We start from the raw sequence: 24,184 nt of genomic DNA, 5'->3' as shown, positions 1-24,184 counted from the left end.
TTTTATTTATTTATTTGGCAGAGATCACAAGCAGGCAGAGAGGCAGGCAGAGAGAGGAGGAAGCAGGCTCCCTGCTGAGCAGAGAGCCCGGTGCGGGGCTCGATCCCAGGACCCTGAGATCATGACCTGAGCCGAAGGCAGCGGCTTAACCCACTGAGCCACCCAGGCGCCCCTCAGGCCACTATGTTTTTAAAGCATACTAGTGATCGCCCATGTAGCTGTTTTCACATCTGTCTCCTCTGCTAAAGAAAAAGTGTGGTGGCTGGGGTTTTCAAAAATCCGCGCCCAGGAAATGTGGCAAGGTCCCCGGCAGAAAGCGGAAAGCCTGCCGCTGTCCTGCATCTAGACACTGATTTTGTGATGGTTAGGAGAGCAACTGGTGATACTGTGGACAGAATACTCCTGAGTCCAACGCAGAGATTTTGTCAGGGGTGGGGCACGAAACCGGTTCCACCGAGGCTCCCCTAGCGTGCGGACTTCCGGGAAGGAAGGGCGTTTCCTGGGAGATTTGGTGGCACTTGAAGCCACTGCTGGGAATAAATTCAACCAGGGAGCAGGGGAAGGGCTGGCAGTTTCCAGTGCAGGCACAGCTCCTGAGAAGCCCTGACCACTTTTCCAGCTTCGCGGACTATCGGGACCGGTGGCCGAACGGCCGGATACTCGGCCGGTGGGCGGTAAGGGAGTAAGCCCAGCAGCCCCGGCGCTTGACCTCCTCCCCGCCTCTTCCGTTTCCGGCCGTCCGGCCTCTCTCCTCCCTGGTGGTGCAGGTTTTCCCCCGCAACCTCTTCCAACTTTACGCGCCATGGCGGTCCTCGGTTCTGCGAAGGCGGCGTTGCAGGTGACGGAAGTGCTGGAGACCATCTTGAGCCGCTGCGTGGGGCCCGAGGGGCGGCAAGTTCTGTGTACGAAGCCCACCGGCGAGGTGCTGATCAGCCGGAGTGGAAGCTGCCTCCTGGAGGCGCTACACTTAGAGCATCCCATAGCCAGGTACCCGCGTCGCACATTTCCAGCTCGTAACAGCGTCCCATAGCCTGGTACTCTTGTCCTACTCTTCTACCCAGAGCGGAGCACCTCAGGCCATCACCCTGAACCCTTAGCCTGTGCTCCTGGGAAGACACCTTGGGCGAAACCAGTGTATGCTTAGGGATAGAGCGTTGTCCCGTGGAACGTTCTTTTGGAAATCAAATCTTACCAAACACCCAAGAACATTTATTTCCCTCCTCGCTCCACCCAACCCCAGAATCTTAAAATAGAACAAAGTAAAACTTTGTAAAAAGTAAAACTAAAAACATCAGTCATTAAAGTCTTACGACCTTAGTTGTGAAACCATGGTTTCAACTTGGTTTACATGTGTGAAGGAAGCCCTCTGAAAATCTGAGTTGCTTTCTTTCTTTTTCTGTACAGGATGGTGGTGGCCTGTGTTTCCAGTCATCTAAGAAAAACAGGAGATGGTGCTAAGACATTTATTATCTTTCTTTGTCATTTACTCAGAGGACTTCATACAGTCATAGACAAAGAACAGGATTCTTTGGTTTCCAAAAATATTCATACCCATAGAAGGCATTGGAAAAATTGTTGTCAGTGGAAATTTATTTCTCAAGCTCTTCTGACGTTTCAGACACAAATATTAGATTATATTATGGACCACTACTTAAGTAAACACTTTCTAACCATCTTTTCTTCATCCACTAAAGAGAGAACATTGTGTAGGAGCTCTTTAGAGCTGCTCCTAGAAGCATACTTTTGCGGAAGAGTGGGGAGAAATAATCACTACTTTATTTCACAGTTGATGTGTAACTACTTTTTCAAGTGTATGGCTTGTGAAAGTGGGTTTGAAGAAGTATTTGACTTAGTGGATGACTATTTTGTAGAGTTGAATGTTGGCGTCACTGGCCTTCCTGTTTCGGATTCCAGGATCATAGCTGGGCTTGTGCTTCACAGAGACTTTTCTGTATACTGTCCAGCAGATGGTGACATAAGAATAGTAATAGTAACAGAAACCATTCAGCCTCCTTTTTCAGCTTCTGCATCAGAGTTTATTCTAAATTCAGAAGCACAGTTTCAGACCTCTCAGTTTTGGATTATGGAAAGGACAAAAGCAATAATGAAACATTTACAGAGTCAAAATGTAAAATTGCTCCTGTCTAGTGTGAAACAACCGGACTTAGTTACTTATTATGCCAGACTGAATGGCATATCAGTGGTAGAGTGTTTATCACCAGAAGAAGTTTCCCTTATCCGGAGGATCATAGGTCTTTCTCCCTTTATACTACCACAGGCCTCTTCCCAGTATGAAATCTGTAACACGGCTTTGGTGAAATTTTGTAAGCCCCTTATCTTGAGATCCAAAAGGTATGTTCATCTTGGTTTGATTAGCACATGTTCATTTATACCACACTGTATAGTTCTCTGTGGACCAGTGCAGGGTCTTGTTGAACAACATGAAGATGCTTTACATGGAGCATTTAAAATGCTTCGACAGCTGTTTAAAGATCTTGATCTAAATTACACGATACAAACCAGTGATCAAAACCATACATCAAGTCCTCTTACTTATAAGGATAGCAGAGAAAGTAATCTATTGCCAGAAATTGTTAATGGCTTAATACAAAGGCCGTATCAGGGCACAGTTGTAAAGAACAAAGGTAATCTGGCAAAAACTCAAACATATTTAAAAGTATATTCAAATTTGGTAGTTCCGAGTGTAGAATTAGAAACCTGTATTCCATGTTTCACACCAAAAGTGACACCAACAGATACATACCAGACAAATGAAACACTGAGATGTTTAGCTCCAACTAAAACCAGGACAATTGATGACAACGAACCATTTATTGAGAGTAATTCTGCTAATTCAACAGCAGAAAACACTGGAATAGAAATTTCCTCTGAAAATTTACAAGTCACAAAAATTGCTGGAAAGGGAAACATGTTGCCAGTGAGAGAGAAGTCACTGGAGATGTGTACTTCCCAGAGTTACTGCTGCTCCACTCTACCAGCAGGTTGTGTTTTGCCAGTGGGTGGTAATTTTGAGATCCTGTTACATTACTATCTTCTCAACTATACCAGAAAATGTCAGCAGTCAGAAGAAACTATGGTTAGCATGATAATAGCTAATGCTCTTTTAGGCATTCCCCAAATCCTGTATAAGTCTAAGAAGGGAAAGTATAGCTTTCCACAGATATATATAAGAACTCTCCGTGCACTACAAACCAATCAACCCATTGTGAGCAGTCAGACAGGTTTGGAATCAGTAGCTGGTAAATACCAATTACTAACTTCAGTTCTTCAGTGTTTAACAAAAATTTTAACCATTGATTTAGTAATCAATATTAGGAGACATCCTCGGGAAATGTCTGACCAAGATTCAGATGAGGAAGTATAAAATTGGAAGTTTCTTATTAACCAAAATTTTAATTCAACTCAAGCAATAAAGAAGGATGTGACAACTGAATCTCAAATCAATTCAGTCTAGTTAGGAAAACATCAAAACTTAAAAAGCCTTTAGAATAAGTACACTAGGAGGCCGGCCCACATTCAGACACAAATACTAGAAAATATTATGGAACAATTCCGAGGAGGATGCCTTCCACACGGGGAAGCCAAGATCTGACTAAGTGTGTCTTTCTTCCTCTTACAGGTGCCTGTCTCATCTCTGTGTTAGTTCGTGTGTATATGGGAGGGCATTTCCTTATAGCACCTTTTTGCTTTTCTGTATTTTCTTTCACTCTCTTCATCTGTCCTCACCTTTCCGTATTTATTTAGTTCATAGAATCATTTAATCTGAGATTTGGATGGAGTCTTCAGGTGTCATCCTATATTAAAGGTTTAAAATACAAAATTCAGTATTTGCTTCATTCAGAATAATTTATTTTCTCTACTCATAATTTCGAAAGCAGTGAATAAAAGTCTTGATTTTTTTTCTCAAGCATATAAATTAGTCTTTACTTTTAAAAATCCCCTTATTTATATCCATTTTATGTGGGAAAGCCTGGATATATTTTTTCACTATCCATACACCACTGAATATATAACTGGCAATATGACTTTGTGCACTATAAACTTATTTTCATTTCTGTAGTTAAAAGTTAGTTTCAGAAAGGTTGTGAAATGCATTCTGTCATTTTTTCCTGTCCCCTAAGAGCTTGTAAAAATAATTGATGTATGTCCTGGCTTTTCTTGTATTTGGTGCATAGCCAGAGTTCAAGAGTAATAAATAGTTTGAAAGTCCTTCCTTCCTTCCTTCCTTTCTTCCTTCCTTCCTGCCTTCCTTTTTGTTCTTTCTTTCTTTAGTACTTAAGCGAATTGGTTTATTAAAAAAAAAAAACAGGGACGCCTGGGTGGCTCAGTTGGTTGGGCGGCTGCCTTCGGCTCAGGTCATGATCCCAGCGTCCTGGGATCGAGTCCCGCATCGGGCTCCTTGCTCGTCAGGGAACCTGCTTCTCCCTCTGCCTCTGCCTGCCATTCTGTCTGCCTGTGCTCGCTCTCTCTCCCTCGCTCTCTCTGACAAATAAATAAATAAAATCTTTAAAAAAAAAAACAAAAAAAACCCTCAAAGATGTATAATAATAATATTATTATTACTCCATCATTATGCAACAAGATCCGCTATTTTTTTGGCCTTTTTGAAAAATTCCTGGTTTACTTAACTTTTTATACAGAGTTACTGTTTTACTTTCTGTTATGAGAAATACTGTTAACATACTCTGCTTATACCTTCTTTGAATACTTTTTTTAAAAAAGTAGAACTTTCTCCTGAAGGAAAGTTTGAGACTTTTACATCAATTTGGTATGTTTTTGTTTTTGCTTTTTTAAAGATTTTATTTATTCATTTATTTGACAGAGGGAGAGTGAGCACAAGCAGGGGGAGTGGCGGCAAAGGGAGAGGGAGAAGCAGGCTCCCCGCGGAGCAAGGAGCCAGATGCTGGTCTCAGTCTCAGGACCCTAGGAACATGACCTGAGCCAAAGGCAGACACTTAACTGATTGAACCAGCCAGGTGCCCCTCTGTACAACGTTTAAGTAAAGAATTGATTATGCAGTGCTAAGCTTCCACTTTTAGAAAAGGGGTCTAACACCAAAGTCTCACTTAGGTTTTGAAGTGTACGGAAATTAATCATACTGTGAATTTCCCCTGAAAAGGGTGACATCTTTGCAGAAGGTGGTTTCAATACTACACCCAAAACCAAAGTTACAATGATTTACATATACTTTGCTTTCCCAACTCAAGTTTTTAAACATTACACTCAAGAGCAAGTTCATTCCAGAGACCTTCAATTTGAACAATGCAATCCTGAATGTATTCCAGGGAAACAACTCCAATGTTGTTTAGGGTTAATTCAGAGTTTCTTATAATAGAAGGATGTAATGTACTCCTTTATACATAGTTGCAAAACAAACCAACAACATTTAAATCATTATGTTCTCAAAGAACACAAGTCCTGATGTATGTACCCTTGCACACGGGTTCACTGCACCTTAGCTTGAGAACTTTATCCTCAAAAACCTACACATTGCCTTTCTCCTGGCCTCAACTGTGGCTTTGGGATTATCGTCAAGAATAATAAGCACAGTATGCAAGGAATGGGCAAACACTAACCGGGACGTACACAGCACAAGAATGGATTTCCTTTGCAAGCTAGACTTAGTAGTATTTTCAGTCTTCTTAAGTCTTTAAAATTCTGCAGCACAATGAATGTGACATGTTATATTACTGTAAAAAACCAGGTTTACCATATCCTTTTTTTTTTTTTTTACCCAGGCCAGAAAACAAAAATCTGTTACTGCTATTACAAAATTTAGGAAAATAGAAAATTTCTATGTTTCAGGCAAGTATGACCTCTGATTGAGACTTTCACAGTCACGATCTTAGACACTGAAAATGTCACAAGACCGTGGAGTCAACTGGGGATGGCTTTTCATTAGGAAAAAGTCGCACCTGGAGTAGCACAGCAGTAGCAGTTCCCAGATACCACAGTCTCCTAAGTTTGGATCCTGCCTTTCCTACTTTTCCTTTTTTTTTTTTTTTTTTGGAGTCGTTTCCACTTCCGCAGGAGCAGGTTTAGCTGACAACCTGTCTGACCACCTTTAGGGCTCCTCCTTCGCTGTGCTGTCGATAGAGCTGCCCTTCCTCCTGGGCATCATTGCCACAGCGGGCCGGGTTGCGGGGGTGGGGGGGGGGAGTGGGGGCACCAGAGCCTTCCGGAAGCCGGGCTGTCTGGCTGCTGCAGCTCCTTCCACTGCTCGAGCAGCTGTGACCTGCTGAAAATTCTTCATTTCAAAAATGTGAATTTTGCAGTATTTATATTTCATTTTAAAGGTTTTTAAGTGCATGTAATACTCTACATGAAGGACAGTGTCTTCTACTTTTAGTAGTTCTCTGCAACACCCAAAACACAGCTGTTTGTACCAAGTATTCAGACCTGCCTATTGTATAAAACTGCTACATTTAATCTGTTCTCTTAAATACATGTTTGCAATACATAAATTCAACAAGTTCTTTTGTTTGTTTGTGTATTTATTTATTTATTTGAGAGAGAGAGTAGGCTAGAAGGGCAGAGGGAGAGGGAGAAAGGGTCTGAAGCTGACTCCACTCTGAGCTTGGGGCTTGTGGCTGGGCTGGATCTCACCAGTCTGAGATATCAACCTGAGCTGAAACCAAGAGTCCAGGCTTAATCCACTGGACCAGCCAAGAGCACCACAAATTTAACGAATTCTTAATTAGTGCCTGCTGTGGGCCAGATGCTGAATACACAATGGTAAACAAGTAGCTGTGGTTCCCATCTTCATGCCCCGCTCTTGAAAAGTTAATGGATGTGACACTACTTGGATTGAGATTCAATTTAGGAAACCGGATTTTAAAATTCTAATTATAGTAAAACTCTAAAAAGTGGTGACTATGAATGTATTAATAAACTGTAACATCTTAAAAAGAGTAATGTCTTATCTTGTGGTATCTCATGATCTTTTATATTAACTGTAATTTCATTTTTTAAGGTTAGTATAATGTTTTCATTTCTGTGGTTATGCAGAGAATAAGTTAGCTCTGGTTTTTTGTTTTGTTTTTTAAGGAGGCTTCCCACCCAGCATGGAGCCCAACATGGGGCTTAAACTCACAACCCTGAGATCAAGACCTGAGCCAAGATCAAGAGTCAGACACTTAACTGACTGAGCCATGCAGGTGCCCCAATTAGCTCTGTTTCTTATACTGAACTCATAGATGTATGAACCTACTGTAAAATTGCTGTATAACTTTTTCCATTCACTTTTTAAATTATCTGTCAGATCATTTGATAGTTCTGCTTTATTTTGTTATTGTTATTTTAAATACTTCTCCATCACTGAAGGCATTTAAAGACTTCCAGACATGCCTAGACATGACCTTGCATATGATACGCATTTTGTAACTATAAGTAATTAGGAGCCCAGAAGTCTCTTTGTAAGCTGACCTGCGTCTTTGTATTTTTGGTACCTGGTCTAATATCTAGCATACAATAGGAGCCTGTAAATGTCTCTTGAGGAACTATTCACTGACTGAATTAGTCATTTGATCCTCATAGATGAGGTCATAATTATTTCCATCAAAGTTTCATGGGAAAGGGTGTGTTTTCGGGGAGAAAGAGCAGACAAGGTAGAATAGATCCACACAAAGCAATCTTTTCTCCTTTTTTAAAAAGATTTTATTTATTTATTTATTTTCCATTTTATTTTATTTCTTTTCAGTGCTCCAAAATTCATTGTTTATGCACCATACCCAGTGCTCCATGCAATATGTGCCCTCCATAATACCCACCACCAGGCTCACCCAACCCCCCACACCTCTCCCCTCCGAAACCCTCAGTTTGTTTCTCAGAGTCCACAGTTTCTCATGGTTTGTCTTCCCCCATCTCACTTCTCCTCTCCATCTCCCAGTGTCCTCCCTGTTATTCCTTGTGCTCCACAAGTAAGTGAAACCATATGTTAATTGACTCTCTCTGCTTGACTTATTTCACTCAGCATAATCTCTTCCAGTCCTGTCCATGTTGATATGAAATTTGGGTATTCATCCTTTCTGATGGAGGCATAATACTCCATTGTATATATGGACCGTATTTATTTATTTGACAGACACAGCGAGAGAGGGAACACAAGCAGGGGGAATGGGAGAGAGAGAAGCAGGCTTCCTGCTGAGCAGGACACTGGGATCATGACCTGAGCCCAAGACAGACGCTTAACGACTGAGCCACCCAGGCACCCCACAGTCTTTTCTTTTTTAACCCTCTTCAAATCTCTCTTTTTTGTTTTTAAATCCCATAAAAGTGGTGCTAGAGCTTTCATGGTTATCTTTATCGTTTATAGAATAAGACTAGGGAGCTTACATTACCAGGTTAGACAGAAGAGCACTTTATTATTATTATTATTTTTAAAGATTTTATTTATTTATTTATTTGACAGCAAGAGAGCACAAGCCAGGGGAGCAGCAGAGGGAGAGGGAGAAGCAAGCTCCCTGCTGAGCCACCAATGTGGGCTCTGTCCTAGGACCCTGGGATCGTGACGTAGGTAGGCACTTAACCGACAAGAGCTGCCCAGAAGAGCACTTTAAAAAATTTGATTGCATTTGTATGTAAGCCCTCTTCCACAAAGGCTTTGAAGTGACCTGCAATAAGAACAGATAAAATTGCTATAAAATCTGAATATAAATTTAAGGATCAAGAACAAAGAAAATATAAAATGATTAAAAGTCAAAACCATGTTCCTGTTTTTTGTTGCTGCATAATGAATAACCTCAAAACTTAACAGATTTTACCTACTGTATTATTCCCTCTCAGGGTTGTGGGAGTTGCCTGGCCTTAGCTGGACAGCTTCCACTGTATTATGTTGGTTCAGGCAGTCACAAAGGTCAGCTGAAGTTCAAGGAGAGGGAAATAGGCCCCACCACTCAGTGGGAAGAGTGTCAATGTCCCATTATTAGAAGAGCATGTGGGAAGAGATATAGTGAGGCTGCTATTTTGGAAAATACAATCTACCACACCCTGGAAGGGGGAAAAGGACAAATACGCAGTAACTTCTCAACTGAGTTTTTTATTACTGTATTTTGAGGTTACATGATTACCTCCCACAAATACATTTCCCCCAATAACTTTTATGAACCTCCTGACTTTTTTTCATTGAGCCAGCATAAGCTATTTTTATTCTCCAAACAATAGGCATTAGACTATTGAATAGCCCTAACAACTTTAGCAGGGGAGCTATTTAATCATATTATACCAGAAGTAGAATGGCATGGTATCCATGTTTCAGACTAAGGGAAAGGGAAGAAGAATGCAGTTTGAGTCTAAATTTTTATCAGAGATTGTTTACCCCCTCTCAAAAGGGATAGAATATGTCTTTCCTGTCATCAGGGCCAGCAAAGAAAAAAAAACCTACAGCTTAAGAACCATCTCTCACATTATAGTGAGAGAGAACCATCTCTCACATCATCATTATAGTTACTCAATGCAGCTTTGTAATAAATTGGTAGCAACCTAAACTCCAAGTGAATACACAAACTAGGAGGGATAGGAGCAGTAATTTTTGGGGTGAGGGCATACATAGGGAAGAGGTAGAGAGGTGATTTCTCACTATACCACTGTATGCTGATGATTTCAAATTTTATTCTCCCAGACAACCTCTTCTCTGTGGCCCCAGCTCACTCACCAAACTGCCAACCCAGTCTCTACTCGGAGACTCACCCTTAACTTGTCCAGAACAGAATTGCTATTTCCCATCTCCTAAAGCTGACTCTCCCCTGCTGTCCTGTCTCAGTTAATAGCATCTACCACTCTCCCACATGCTCAGGACAAAGACCTAAGAGACACCTTGACTCTAAACTTTACTTCACATCCCATTGCCAGTCTATCAGCAAGTCCTTCTGGCTACACACAGAAATTAGATTTCAAAGCCACCCATTTCTCAAAATTGTTGTTCCAGCCCAAATCACCTCATCTCTTACCCACATCTCTTACCCACAGCAGCCTTCCTGGCCTTTGCTTCTATCCCATCTTGCACCTCCCTGGAGTGATATCCCCCAAGCTTTTTAGATTTACTTAGGAGAGAGCATGTGTGCATGTATAGCTAGGGAGGGGCAGAGAAGAGGGAGGGAGAATCTGAAGCAGACTTCAGCCCCACGAGAGACTCTGTCGCACAACCCCCGGATCACGACCTGAGCCAAAATCAAGAGTCAGACGCTCAACCAACTCAACCACCAAGGACCCCTATTTAAAAAAATGTAAACCTACAAAAAAAGTTTAAAAAGCATACAATGAACACCTACCTACCCTTCATCTAGATTTACCAACTACCATTTTACTCCTTGTTCATGTGCACATAAGCAACACACACTAAAACACACATTTTTACTGAACCATTTACCGAAAGCGAGTTGAGGACATTATATCCCTAAAAACCTCACTATGTATTTCCCACTAATAAGGACTTCCCATACATGACTGAATGATTCTTTTCAAATGCAAATCTTCAGGTCATTCCCCTGCTCAAAACTCGGTCCAGAGTTTTTCTTTCACGCGGAATGAAACCCAAATGTACCATAATCTACAAGGCTCTATGCTATCTGTCCACTGCTTATCCTTTAGATGACATCTACCTCCCTCCCTCTAGCTTTGTCCCCACCAGTTACATTGACCAGGACAGGTATTGGTCAGGACAGGTGATGTCAGACCGAAGTAACAACTCCAAATCTAAGAAGCTTGACACAATACAAAATGTATTTTTTGTTCGCATTTATGTCTTTTGAGGGTCAGCCAAGGACTTTGCCTGCCTTGTTGTCTTCCTCTTAGATTGTGGTTGCTGGAGCAGTCACTGTCTGAAGCATTACTTATCATCAAGCCAGAGACAGAAAAAAGTGCTCTAGACAGCATGCTGGCTCTATCCATAAATGGCACGTCATTTTTGCTCATGCTCACTGTCCAAAATAAGATAAAAACACACTAGGTGTAGTCCTACCCATCCACAGAAGAACCAAGATAATGCAACTTTGTGCCTAAAAGGAGAGAGCACCAGAACATTTTGGCAAATGGCACTAATGACTCCCCATACTGGCCTTTCTGTTCCTTGAACACACAGGTTCACTCCAACCTCTGAGCTTTCTACTGGCTGTTCTGTTCACTTAGAACAATCTAACCCCACTAATCTTCATATGGCTCACCTCCTTTCTTCATTCAAATATCTCTATTGTAATGTCACCTCAGATATGCCTTTCTTGACCTTTCTATCTAAAGTAATACCATATTCATAAAGTAATACCATATTTCTCATCATCTCCCTCATTCACTGTCTTCCTACCTTGTGAAGGTTTTTTGAAGCACAGGCCTCATGTTATTAGTATATATGTTTATTTTTTTGTATTGACTGCCTCCCCCACTGGAATGTGAACTCCATGAGGACTTTGACTTACTCACTTCCATATTCCCGGCATGTAAGATAATGCCTGGCCAGGGAGGCACTTGAGAAAGTTCAATGAATGAATGAATAGGACCATACCATCCAAAATGGTCCATACTGTCCTTACCACTAAGGCTTCCTCCGCCTGGGCAATGATCAGATAGACCCAACCAACATTTGCCCCAGTGACTCCACTTTTGTTTGTTTTCAGTTCTACCTAAATTCTCGTGGACACAGTGCTTTCTGAAAATACTAAATTACTGCAGAGCTCTCCTAGCTTGGAAGCCATTCTGTTTCTTCCAGGTAAGTTAGCATGTTTCTATTCTACGCAATCATTTTTTCATTTTAAAGAGTAGGCCTCAGTGGGAAATTGAATTTCCAAGTCAGTGTCAAAAGCCTCTCAGTAGAATTGATGACATATTGTGTTATAGTTGAATTGCATTTATGTTTAGGTTATGGTAAAATACGTGTCATCCTTTCAGTCTCTGTCATTCACCACCACTCTGGGTATTCGAATTATCACCAGGTGAAAGAGGGGCATTCTTATCCTCTCCATCACCTATGCCAGACCTTATTATAAATAGGTATCTCAGTGAAAACCTCCCTGATCATTGCAACAGGGGTCCTTATGCCCAGATTAGACACACCTAGTTAATGACTGGGGCATTCTAATTATGATGAACTCCATTATCTGTGTCCCACTCTAGAGAAATCCCTGCTGCAACAAGAGAAATGTGCGTTTTCTTTAAACAGGGAGTCCCATGGTATATTTAATATTAGTACATCTAATATTAGTATGTCTTCCAGGGGTGCTTGGGTGGCTCAGTCAGTTAAGCGTCTCTTGATTTTGGCTCAGGTCATGATCTCGGAGTCATGAAATGGAACCCCAGGCTCCATGCTCAGTGGGGAGTCTGCTGCTCTCCTCCTTCCTCTCCCTCTGCCCTTCTCAACCCCAGGTGCAAACGCTCTCACTCTCTCTTGAATTAAATAAATAAATAAATCTTTAAAAAAATATATTAATACATATTCCCAAAGTACATTTATGCAAAGCTTCTTGGGACTTCACTTGTATCACAATGTACCCATCATTTTGTACTTAATAAACTCCCATGTTGAATTCCGCTCTATGTCTTAACATTTACATTACCTTATAACACAATTAGCTTAATAATTAGTAAGGGTTTCTTATCTAATCGCCCAGCTAGTAATTTCTACATTCCTACATGGACAAATGATAACTAGGGAATTGACTGAAAAGAAAGTTATCTAATGTGCTCCTTGAGAAGACTTTGTCAGTTATTTGGAAAAGAGAAGCCCATTTATACATCTCTACTATTTGCCATATTTTACTCTAAGCCTTTTGAGAGGTAAAAAAGGGGATCTTTTATATAAGTAGAAGAAGAAACAAAATGAACTACATAGCAACATTGTACAGAATGTGTTTATGTTCTATGCTCAGAGGCACAATATAGTAGCAAGAACATAGTGCTTGAAGTCGAGCAGCCCAGTATTGCCATCCTGGTGTCAGTTACAGGTTGTATAGCTGGACAAGTTGCTAAATAGCTCTTCTGCCTTAATTTCCTTATCTGCCAAGTGGTAATGATAGTACCTACCTCACACAGCTGTGGTGTAAATTAATAAAGATCTTGAAAGCTTGAAAGTAATAAGGATCTATGAGAGGCGCCTAGCACAATGCCTGCCACGTTAAGTAGGGGTTTCACAAATGTTCACTTTAGTTCTTCTTTTGGTTGCCTATGCATTTTTAACTTTTCCCTTCTTCCTCCAATCTTTCGGTTATACTAGCTAATCTGTTCCCTACATGTGGCAGCGTGAATAAAAGCAGAGACCTTTGGAACCCAGGCCAACACGGACCGTAGATATCACAGACAGCAGAAGTGTGTTGTAGCATATTGTATTTCCTCCCGTGTCTTCCTTGCCATATACTCTTCTTATAGTACGACCTCAACACTCCTTCCCTGGAGGGATGGGGTATTAGTCCCCTCCCCTAAAAAGTGGGTGAGCCCCTATGACTACCCTGCCCAATAGATTATAATGAAGTGACACTATGTGACTTCTTTGATTATAAATGGACGCCTCCTGATTTCTCTTGGAACCCAACCACCATGCTGAAAAGAAGCACAAGCAGCCTGAGGAGAGACCCAGATGGAGAAGAACCAAGGCCCTAATCCACAGCCCTGTTGAGGTTTCCAGCCAACAGCCAAGCCTCAGCTTTCCAGTCATTTGAGTGAAGCTTTGAAGTGGCTCCTCTGGCCCCCAGAATTCAGGTTTTCTTCATATGAGCGGTGCCTGTTCCCAGTTGAATTTGATAACATAGCATAGGAAGGAAACTTTCCTATTACAGTTTAAGAATTTGACCTTAACTTATGAGTAAGTCAACAAGTGTGTTATTCAAGTAGAATGCATTGATAGAGCTGGACATGTGGTCAAAACATTGAAGTGCTTCTGAATTGGGTTAGTGAATAGCTACTGCCTTGAGCGTCTCAAGTGCTACCACCCTCAGCCCCCAAATCCCATCCTACCACCCTGGTCTCCCAGTCTCTCTCCCAAAACCCCTTGGGCCACCCTCCACTCCAGATGAATACCTGGTTCAGTGAGAGAATTTTCAGGGATTCTGCCCCAGTTCTTTGGTGTCTACTTTAACTGGGGGGGTATGAACCATGCTATACAGATTGAAGAATTTTGAGTATCACTTTTTTTTTTAAAAGATTTTATTTATTTATTTGACAGAGAGAGAGAGATCACAAGTAGGCAGAGAGGCAGACAGAGAGAGGGGGAAGCATGCTCACCGCCGAGCAGAGAGCCCGATGCAGGGCTCGATCCCAGGACCCTGAGATCACGACCCGAGCCTAAGGCAGAGGCCTTAACCCACTGAGCCACCCAGGCGCCCCCTTGAGTATCACTTCTTTTTTTTTTTTCTTTTTTTTTTTTTACTTTATTTATTTACTTGACAGAAAGAGATCACAAGTAGGTAGAGAAGCAGGCAGAGAGAGAGAGAGGAGGAAGCAGGCTCCCCGCCAAGGAGAGAGCCCAATGCAGGACTTGATCCTAAGACCCGGAGACCATGACCCGAGCCGAAGGCAGAGGCCCAACCCACTGAGCCACACAGGTGCCCTTGAGTATCACTTCTTAAGGCAAATATACACACATACACACAGACACACATAAATATAGAGTGATCACACCGTACATACTGTTTCTTGGTGATTTTTTTTTTTTTCCTGTTTGGCTTATCTCTATACTCTCTTCTCCTGCTTTCACATTATATCCCACCCACCACCCCCCAAACTGGGCAATGCTGTGAGCCACCTACCAGGTATCCTTCCATATCTTTCATTGCTTATCAATTCATATTGCTTATAAAATTAAAACGTGCATGCATATTCATACATGTGCATTCTGATTGGTTTTGCCCTATTTGGTTGAGACTTCTCTCAGCCTCTAGTTTCACACCCTCCCCATCCCAGGAGGCAGAGGGATTTGGCCAATTGGTGATTGGGGGTAGAGGAACTGTATGTGTTCACTCAGCACTGTCTTTCTCCCTCTTGGCTGTGAGAAAGGAAGCATGGTCACCTTCACCCCTGCAGGGCCATAAGAGAAAGTGGCAGTGTTGGGAGCCATGACTGGGTCCATCTGTCCGATGCAGAGATGGAGCATTGACCTGCCTGCTCTGTTTAGCTCCATAAGCCCTGCAGGCCAGTAGAAGCATTATCAGGAGTTGCCATGGTGTTCCTGTCTCCTGTAGCCTGAGTCCTACGTTTGCCTCCCAGTGGAAGGGGGGTTATTTATTGGGTCGCCAAAAGTTCCATCCCAGCCACAGACAACACCAGCATTTTGTAGCCAGTGGTAGGTAAAGTAGCCACAGGGAACAACTGGACCTGCTCAGTGTCCCCATGGTCACCCCCAGTGTGCCAGCACTCACATGCTCACATGCCTGAACCCTTTCCCCACTCATCCAACCAGCGGGAAGCAGGCCCCAAGAGGAATAGAGAAGAGAGGCCAAGCACCATATCATAGACAGCTGAGCTCCCACTGAGGGGATGGGCTGTAAACTGGACAGGAGGCTGAGATTTTAGTAATCCACTCTAAAGACAAGCACTGGAATGGGCTTAATTTAGCCAAAGAGACCCAGGAGCTGCTACTTGGCATAATTAAATTTTTTCCGGCTCCAGAGTGAATTGAGATTCTTGAAAGCAAAGTTATTGGGAAAACGAAAGTATTCCATGTTGTTTGCCACTGAATAGCAATTCTCAAATCTCCACAGACATGAAGACGGGATCACTGACAACAGATGGAGAGACATCTCTCTGGTTCACACTTGCGGGCCTTTTCATGGCCCAGCAACATTCCTGCATCCTAGTGCCAGGAGACCTCAACATAAATTAGCTTAAAGAGTCCAGTACTCATGAGGAGGGAACTAGTGACATAGTGACAATGCTTTAATGAAGAAAGACAATAAAGGTGAGTAGAGTGATTAGATGAAAGGAATGTTTTATTAATTTGGGAAAAGGAAAGGCATAAGAGGAGAAAGGGAAATGAGTCAATCATTCTAGAGTGATGGGTTGAAGATATTCAGTCCAATCAGCATAGACAGCAATACCACTGGGCACCATGCAGATAAATAGCTTGCAATGGCTAATTAAGCTTATATGTTGAGATTCATGCTTTTGTGTCCTATTTAAGAAATCTTTGCCTACTGCAAGGTACGAGCCTTTGGAATGTTAACTAGGAAATATGGGCAAAATACTGTATTTAAGGGACACCTGGATGGCTCAGTCAGTTAAGCCTCTGCCTTCGGCTTGGGTCATGATCCTGGGGTCCTGGGATCAAGTACCACATCAAGCTCCCTGCTCAGCCGGGAGTCTGCTTCTTCCTCTGTCTGCTGTCTCCCTACTTGTGCTCATGATCTCTCTCTGACAAATAAATAAATAAAATCTTTTTTTTTTTTTTAAGATTTTATTTATTTATTTGACAGAGAGATCACAAGCAGGCAGAGAGGCAGGCAGAGAGAGAGGAGGAAGCAGGCTCCCTGCTGAGCAGAGAGCCCGATGCGGGACTCGATCCCAGGACTCTGAGATCATGACCTGAGCCGAAGGCAGCGGCTTAACCCACTGAGCCACCCAGGCGCCCCTAAAATCTTTTTAAAAATACTGAATTTCGGTAATTCCTTCACATATATACTAAATATTTACACTATTTACAAATATATTTACAAATATTTACACTATTAAAGATGTGTAATATGTGAAATATTAAACACATAAATATATTGGATATATAAAAAATGAGCATTCTAGGAAAATGCATTCATACTGTGTGAAAACTGGTTTACAATACCATAATAATGAGCTAAAGAAAAACAACTTTTAAGTTCTCTCTTTTTTAATTTCTAACAAACTTGCCTCAATCTACTCTTCCAACAAATTGTCTTCGCAGAGACTAAATAGTTCAATCCAGTATAACTTCTTCATTAGAATTGCCTTTTTACTTACCATTCTCCAGAAACTCCTCCAGTCAGCAGCTTCTTTGCCATTCCGCAAAGCAACCTCCTAAAACTGTAACATGAACCAATGTGCAAAGATTTTATACTTGCAGCCGGATGATTTTGCATTTGCCAGGCTAAGCATCTTGAGGAGGCAACGCAGTGTGGGACACAGAACATGCCCTTCGGAGCCACACAACCTGTGCAGGGATCCTGCACCCGCCATTGCCTGGTTGTGTGACCTTGAACAAGTCACCTCCACTTGCTGTTCTTTATTTCCCCTATCAGTTCTTTCAGCTACTGTTGTGTAACAAACGATCCTCCAACTTCGCAGCCTGAAACAGCAAACATCTCACCCAGTTTCCTGGGGTAGGAATATGGGAGGGGCTTAGCTGGATGGTTCTGGCTCAGGGTCTTTCTTGAGGGAGCAGTGAAGACATGGGCCAGGACTGCAGTCCCAGAGGCTTGACAGGGGCTGAAGGATCCAGTTCCCTCACTGACGTGGCTGTTGGCAGAAGGTCTCAGTAACTCACTACGTGGGCTTTTTCATAAGGCTGCTCTCGCATGTCTGCATGACATGGCAACTGGCATCCCCCGCCCCATGACTGAGAGACCCCGGGGGTAGCAAGGAGAAAGTGCAGTGCCTTCTTTGATGCTGTCACTTCTGCTGCATTCTGTTCATTAGAAGTAAGTCACTGAGTCAGTGGGAGGGGAATTAGAGTCCACCTTTTGGAGGGAGGAATGTCAAAGGATTTATGGTTTAAGATCACCACATCGAAAAAAATAAAGATTTTTTTATTAAAGAATCAAAAGCAAACCCCTAGAACATTGCTGGTTTCAAGGTATCTATGCATGTACTTAGTCTTTATTGGATACCTATGATCGTACTGTAGGCTAAGCATAAGATCATGGTCCCTGCCCTTACGAAACTCAAAGTTTAAGGGGAAGATAGACATTAATCAAAGAATACACAAATATAAAATCGCTGTGCTCAGTACAATGTAGAGGGACTGGAGCTACTCAGGAAAGGCTTCTTTGAGGAAAAGGTGTCAATGCTGAGATCTCAAGGATGAGTAGGGGTAACCTAGGTGTAGAAGACAGAGAAGTGTGTTCTAGCTGAAAGGGACGATAGAGGTAGACCTTGTGGGTGGGAGCACGGAGAGCACAAGGAACCTGTCAGGCTGGTGTGGCCAAGGCAGAGGCAGCTCCATGTGGAGGGCGGGAGTGGTAGCCAGAGGCCAACCTCCGCTCTGCTTATCTGTGCCTGTCATGAGTTCGCTGGTAGCCAGGGAAGAGAGCTGACTACAAAGGGCTGTGAAAGAACTTTTTGGGATGATGGACTGTTCTGTATCTTGATCATGGGGTGGTTCTAAGACTCTAAGTGTCTGTTCGAACTCAGAACTGTAGACTAAAGAAAGGTTAAGTTTTACTCTATGTAAATCACATCTCAATATATCTGAGTTAAAAAAGGTATGCTTTCATGCAGGCACTTTAATGGAGGCCAAAACATTGACTTTTTCTGTAATATGCGTTTGGATTTCTTCCAAACATGTTTAGTGCCCGCAGTATCAACAGAAGAGTGCCCAGCTGAAGTCTGACCTGTGTAGTGGTGCTGTAGCTAAACCATGCATGCTGTCATTGAGCTCTACGTGAGTGTGTGTGTTCTGGTGTGGGAATAAACACATAGCAAAGTAAACTAAATATAGTATAGTTCTTGGCACTAAAAGGAACATGTTTTCACAACTGTGGAAAGTATGAAGGGAGGGAAAATTTCAGAGGTAATAAATTAAGCTCTTTAATGTAAATGATGACTTTTGGGTTGCTCTGTTTTTATCCTGAAGAGATGTTGCTGTGTGAATGCAGTTCTAAGATCAACCAGAGTGCTTAACAATGGAATTTAAGAGACCGTTATTTTGTTGCAAAACCAGTAACAGGTATGAAGCCAAACTGGTTTCCCTGTTAGGACTCATCTCATCCCATGAGCCATGGATGAGTTTGCCGTATGTGACTGCTGTCACAAAGTGTGTCACAAACAGAAATGTATTCTCTCACAGAAATGTATTCTGGAGGTCAGAAGTCCAAAACCAAAGAATCAATAGGGCTGTACTCCCTGTGATGACTCCAGGGGAGAATCTGTCCCCTGACCCTTCCAGCTTCCGGTGGCCCACAGCACTTCCAGTCTGCCTCCGTGGTCACATTGTTGCCGCCTCTTCTGTCAAATCATCCTCTGCCTCATTTGTATAAGGACACTTTTAAGGATTATTTAAACTCCTGTGGATAATCCTGGATAAGCACCCTCTTGAAAAATCCTTAACATCATCCCATTGTTTGCTATATCAGGTAATACTTTTTTTTTTTTTTTTTTTTTTTTGCCATATAAGGTAATACTCACAGGTTTTGGGGGGAATTAGAATGTGGACAGATTTTTTTTAAAAGATTTTCTTTATTTATTTGAGAGGGAGAGAAAGAGAGCATGAGCAGGGGGAGAGGCAGAGGAAGAGGAGACTCCCCACTGAGCAGGAAGCCCAACACAGGACTTGATCCCAGCACCCTGAGGTAGTGACAGAAGCTCACGGCAGACGCTTAACTGATTTGAGCCACCCAGGTGCCCCTAACTGCAGACAGATCTTTTTGGTTCAGTCTACCACAATCACTGAGTTCTCTAAAGGTTCTAGCATAGTCATTTTTATAGTGATATAAGTTTAACTGAGTTGTTCTCCACATAGAAGTAATGGTGGATGCTGTGAACATGTAGGTGGGACAGTTATGCCAGGCTCAAACCCAGCCTGTAGGACTCCAAAGTTCATGCTCTTAACCACAAACCAGTATCGTCACCTTCTTAACCTTTTTTTGTGTGTTAGCTATCAGTATGCTCAAAAGTCAACAGTTACAGAAAGGAAGCATGGGCTCCAGTCGCACCAGTATCCCCTGGAGCTCCCATGGACATAAGAAGACCTTTTCATGACCACCGCTGCTCCCAGAAAAGATTCCCCCTACTGTGCTCAAGATGGTGCACAGATTATCTGCATTGGAGCAACCAGGAAGCCAAATTCTTTCTTGCCAGTTCCTTTCGATTTGCAGCTCAGAGCTCCAGAGTCCCAGTCTGGCAAGGAAAAATGACCCTGACAATTGTCTGCCTTCCCAATGAGTTCTTGAGGGGGGTTGGCTCAATCTAGTGAGAAACAGCCTTGATTGGGGACATTCATAATCAGCTTCTCATCTCGAAGCAGAGAATCTCTGGCCTGCAGGCCTCATAAGAACACGGGAGCATAAATCCTGAAGACGTATGAGGCACTTGATATTTCATATGCACTTAGCTAAAATTAATTACCCTATTAATCTCCAAGGATGATAACCAAATGAGCTCTTCTACAAATTATCATTATTTATTAACAGATCAGAAAGCCAATGAAGATATTTTACATAAGTTTCCACAGGGGAAACGAGTCACTGAGAAATCAAATGCCAGTCCCTTCAAGGTCTCCTAGTGGAAAAGCAACAGAACCCAAAGTCACTGTGGAAGTAGGACCCGTGGAGGAAGGACACTGGGATCTGCCCATCTTGCTGTGTGAAAAATCATGAAGACCCCTGGAGGCTTCTATTTGTTTCTTTTCTTTTCTTTTTTTTTTTTTTTTAAGATTTTATTTGACAGAGAGAGAGAGAGAGAGACCACAAGTAGGCAGAGAGGCAGACAGAGAGAGAGGGGGGAGGAAGCAGGCTCCCTGCGGAGCAGAGAGCCCGACGCAGGGCTCGATTCCAGGACCCTGGGATCATGACCTGAGCCAAAGGCAGAGGCTTTAACCCACTGAGCCACCCAGGCACCCCTATTTGTTTATTTTCAACCACAACACTGGAATTCTGCCCTTGCTTCTCTTGCTGAGTTGACAAGGAAGTATTCATGGAAATGAAAATGTTATATTCTGGAAATGTTGATTGATTTGCATATTAAGTTACTCTAAAATAAATTATAATTAAGCAAGAATTTTTTATTTATTTTTGTTTTTTAAAAAGATTTTAAAGTAATCTCTATCCCCAACCTGGGGCTCGAACTCACAACCCCAAGATCAAAAGTCACATGCTCTACTGACTGAACCAGCCAGGTGCCCCAAGCAAGAATGTTTTTAAATCATGGATCCCTTAACAATTGTTTATTACATAACTGGCTTTGCTGATGCTACATCATGGCTGAGAACATAGGCTGTACAGGGAGATGACAGGATTTGAATCTCACTTACTACCTGAGTTACTTTGGGCAAGTTACATGCCTCTGTTTCCTTTTCCATAATATGGGTATCATGATAGTACCTGGCAACTAGTGTCATTTGAGGATTCAATGAGTCAATATAGGTGAAAGCACTCAGCCTGGTTCCAGGTACATAGTAGATGCCCAATAAACAAATCATCTCCACACTGCGCATTAAGGACATGGAAATTTTAGCACAACGAAGAGGACATGAATGCATTCCCCCACATTTCTCTGTCTCCACAGCATGGCACAGACTGAGCGTCCAGCAGACTCATGAACCCCCTCATACCCTTCTTCCTTTTCCTTCATCCCCTCTCCATGTCTGTCTGTCTTTCCCCATGTCTCTGTTTTTCTATTGCCTTCTCTGTCTCTCTTCTCTCTACCTCCCATTTCTTTTCACCTTGTTCTTCCTGTTTCATCGCCATCCACGACAATGAGGAATGCTATGATTGTCTGGGTCTACTTCCAGGAAATATTTTGTCTCATAAATTATCAGAGAAAATCAACTGAGTCTGAGAAGGCATGTGAATTCATTCTTGCTGAATTGACTCTGTCTGTGCCTTTACCCTCCCCTTTTTATCTCTCTATCTCTGTCTACTTTCTTCTCTGTTGCCACCTCTCTGACTCTCTGAATCTCCTGCATGTCTTACTGACTGTCACCTTGTTTCTTGGTCTGCATGTCTTTATTTATCTCTGTATCTCTCTATTCCTACCTGTTGCTCTGTGTGTGTGTGTCCCCTCAGATCGGGTGAGATGAACTCCCTGGGCACTCTGAAGACCTTCTGATGGGGAAGTAGAGGAGGAAAAACCTCAGATTGTTTGTGCCTCCTCCTACTTTAGGATATGATAGAGAAAACTGCTTTCTCTAGTTTGAGAAAGTTCCTCTTGTTAGCCCCCGAAGTAGCAATAACTTTAAGCAATATATCTCCGAACAGGTGTCTAAGTGGACCAGAGATGTTGATTCTAATCAAGACAACTTACATGGACGTTAACTGGGCATATATTTAATGACACATATAATTATGATTGTACAGCATGGTAATTAAGCATAAATGGTAAGGGGCTAATGTAAATTACTGTAATTAGTATTACTTTTTCACAGCTAAGCCAAATTTCATTTCCCCTTTCTACACTGCTAATTCACCAGTATCTGTAATCAGTGTTAATGTTGATAATTTCTTGATGCCACATTCTGCTTAATCATCACATCCCATCAACATACACAGATCCGGACACAGATACACACACACACACACACACACACACACACACACACACACACCCCTTGCTGGCCCTGGAGCAACTAAGATCTCTTTAGAGAGGCTTGACCACTGGCTGAAGTCATCTGTGAATTCCCTTCTAATCCTGAAATTCTATTTTAAAAATAGTAATGAGGGATGAAAACATAGAAATGAGTAGGTTTTAATGCCTTCCTAATTATCACCATCATCATCATCACAAAAAATGATAGTAATTGGATTTTAATATATTCCATATGTTCTTTACATGCATGATACCTTTAAATTTTGAGGTAGGCGTTATTCCTCATTTCCCAAATGAAAAAACTGGAACTTTTTGAGGTTAAGTATTTGCCCACAGTCATGGAGCAGTTAAGTGGGAAGTCAAGATTCAGATTCTGGGGATTTGGACTTTAAAGTCCATGATTAGGGGCCCCTGGGTGGCTCAGTGGGTTAAAGTCCATGATAAGGTGGCTCTATGGCTTAGCTGGTTAAAGCGCCTGTCTCGTAAAATCCATGATATGTCACCAACTTGTTCTTCTAACAAAATAAAAATGCTAAGGACAGATATTTCCTTCCCCTGAATCTTAATTATTTTAACTATGTTCATAGGGCAGATCTGTCTTATTTTTAGTGTTAGGAAGGAAGATCTTCATCTGTCCTACAAGGTCCTTCTAGCTGGATAGGATCAAATTGACATGGGACAGATTAACAGGAGCAAATCATATTTAATAGGCATATGTATGGAAATCCACACAAACATGGAATTCCAAAGACAATGAGGCAACATGGAATTTATATGACTAAAGAGGGGTAGGGTCTGAGGATACAAAGGGGAGAAAGGTGAAAAAAGTGTTTGGAAAAGCAAGGTTGTTCTATTATGCAGACAAGTTTTTTAGGTAAAGAGAATCTCTGTTAATAGCTCTCTGGTACAGGTTCTCCTTTCCTATGTAAATTTAGGCAGCTGAGGGGGAGGCAGAGAGTTTTTCCTGCATCTGTTGGGTTTTGATTACTTTTAACTCAAAATAATCTTTTTTTGCCACAGTGGTCCATCTTGGGGCAGCCTGCCCTGGGCTCTACAATAGGAAAGAAGGGGCCATGGGCACTGGACACCTGAAAGGGGAAATAGAAAAGAATAAAGAGACAGGGAGCATTGCCAACGTTGGGATGTTTATTTAAACCAAACTTGTCTATCTTCTGTAAGTGACCATGGTGATCATTTAGAAAGTTTTAAGGCTTTCAGAAGAAATCTGGGCATCAGGGCTGTGTCAGCCTTTTGCACTAGAATGCTCTCAGAAGAGGCTTTCCTTTCCCCTGGGCTTGCTCCCCATACTCATTTAGCAAAAAGTTCTCTGAGTGGTCCTCCCCTAGGCAGTGTACCCTAAAGGCAAAATTGAGCTGTTTCCCTGGGAGGAAGAAAAGGAAGCTTTTGTGACCATAAATGAAGATGGAGGGTGGACTGTCCTGCTCACAGTCCCCATGGGCCAGGCCTGGGCTACTCCCTCCTGCTCCTACCCTGCTATAGTCTTTGGATCTGCCTAGATACATCCTCTTCATTCTTGACTCCACTCCCTGAGCACAGTAAGTCGTCCAGAGATAGGCACGATCAATCAAAATCCTTCCCTAAGATTTAGCCAACTGCACGTGGGAAAAAGGGTGTCTGTGATCTGAGGACTGTAAGATCTAAGAGATACTGAAGTTTCTATATAGTTTCCTTATAGAAACTATACAGTTTCTACTGTGGCCCTCCATGTCCTTGTCACTGTAGATTGCACACCCTCTTG

At 42.3% G+C, this 24,184-nt stretch overlaps 1 protein-coding gene and 1 long non-coding RNA gene across 5 annotated transcripts; both read left to right on the top strand.

Annotated features, from left to right (window-relative positions):
- Window positions 1-501: 501 nt before the first annotated feature.
- Window positions 502-4,231, top strand: BBS10 (Bardet-Biedl syndrome 10). 4 transcript variants are annotated; one of them, XM_047742869.1, is made up of 2 exons: window positions 502-584; window positions 1,405-4,231. In XM_047742869.1, exon 2 carries the CDS (start codon window positions 1,406-1,408, stop codon window positions 3,383-3,385), a length of 1,980 nt encoding a protein of 659 aa, XP_047598825.1. In that variant the 5' UTR covers window positions 502-584; window position 1,405; the 3' UTR covers window positions 3,386-4,231. The 4 variants fall into 4 exon arrangements, with proteins under 4 accessions (XP_047598825.1, XP_047598823.1, XP_047598827.1 ...); XM_047742867.1 differs by lacking the exon at window positions 502-584 and adding an exon at window positions 601-987; XM_047742871.1 differs by lacking the exon at window positions 502-584 and adding an exon at window positions 776-862.
- A 12,369-nt stretch (window positions 4,232-16,600) lies between these two features.
- LOC125107597 (uncharacterized) lies at window positions 16,601-20,439 on the top strand. Its single transcript, XR_007129607.1, has 3 exons — window positions 16,601-18,565; window positions 18,971-19,256; window positions 20,313-20,439. It is a non-coding gene; the product is annotated as an uncharacterized LOC125107597 (long non-coding RNA).
- The last annotated feature ends 3,745 nt before the right edge of the window (window positions 20,440-24,184 follow it).

The sequence above is a fragment of the Lutra lutra genome, chromosome 8 (genome assembly GCF_902655055.1).
Source record: "Lutra lutra chromosome 8, mLutLut1.2, whole genome shotgun sequence".
In the NCBI taxonomy this organism is placed as follows: domain Eukaryota; kingdom Metazoa; phylum Chordata; class Mammalia; order Carnivora; family Mustelidae; genus Lutra; species Lutra lutra.
The sequence above is the reverse complement of the archived record's forward strand: the minus strand, read 5'-3'. Positions and strand labels throughout refer to the sequence as shown.

Coding starts and splice junctions, on each gene's coding strand:
- BBS10 (XM_047742867.1), top strand. CDS start 803: ATGGCGGTCCTCGGTTCTGCGAAGGCGGCGTTGCAGGTGACGGAAGTG. Junction 988..1,404: donor TTAGAGCATCCCATAGCCAG/GTACCCGCGTCG, acceptor TTTTCTGTACAG/GATGGTGGTGGCCTGTGTTT.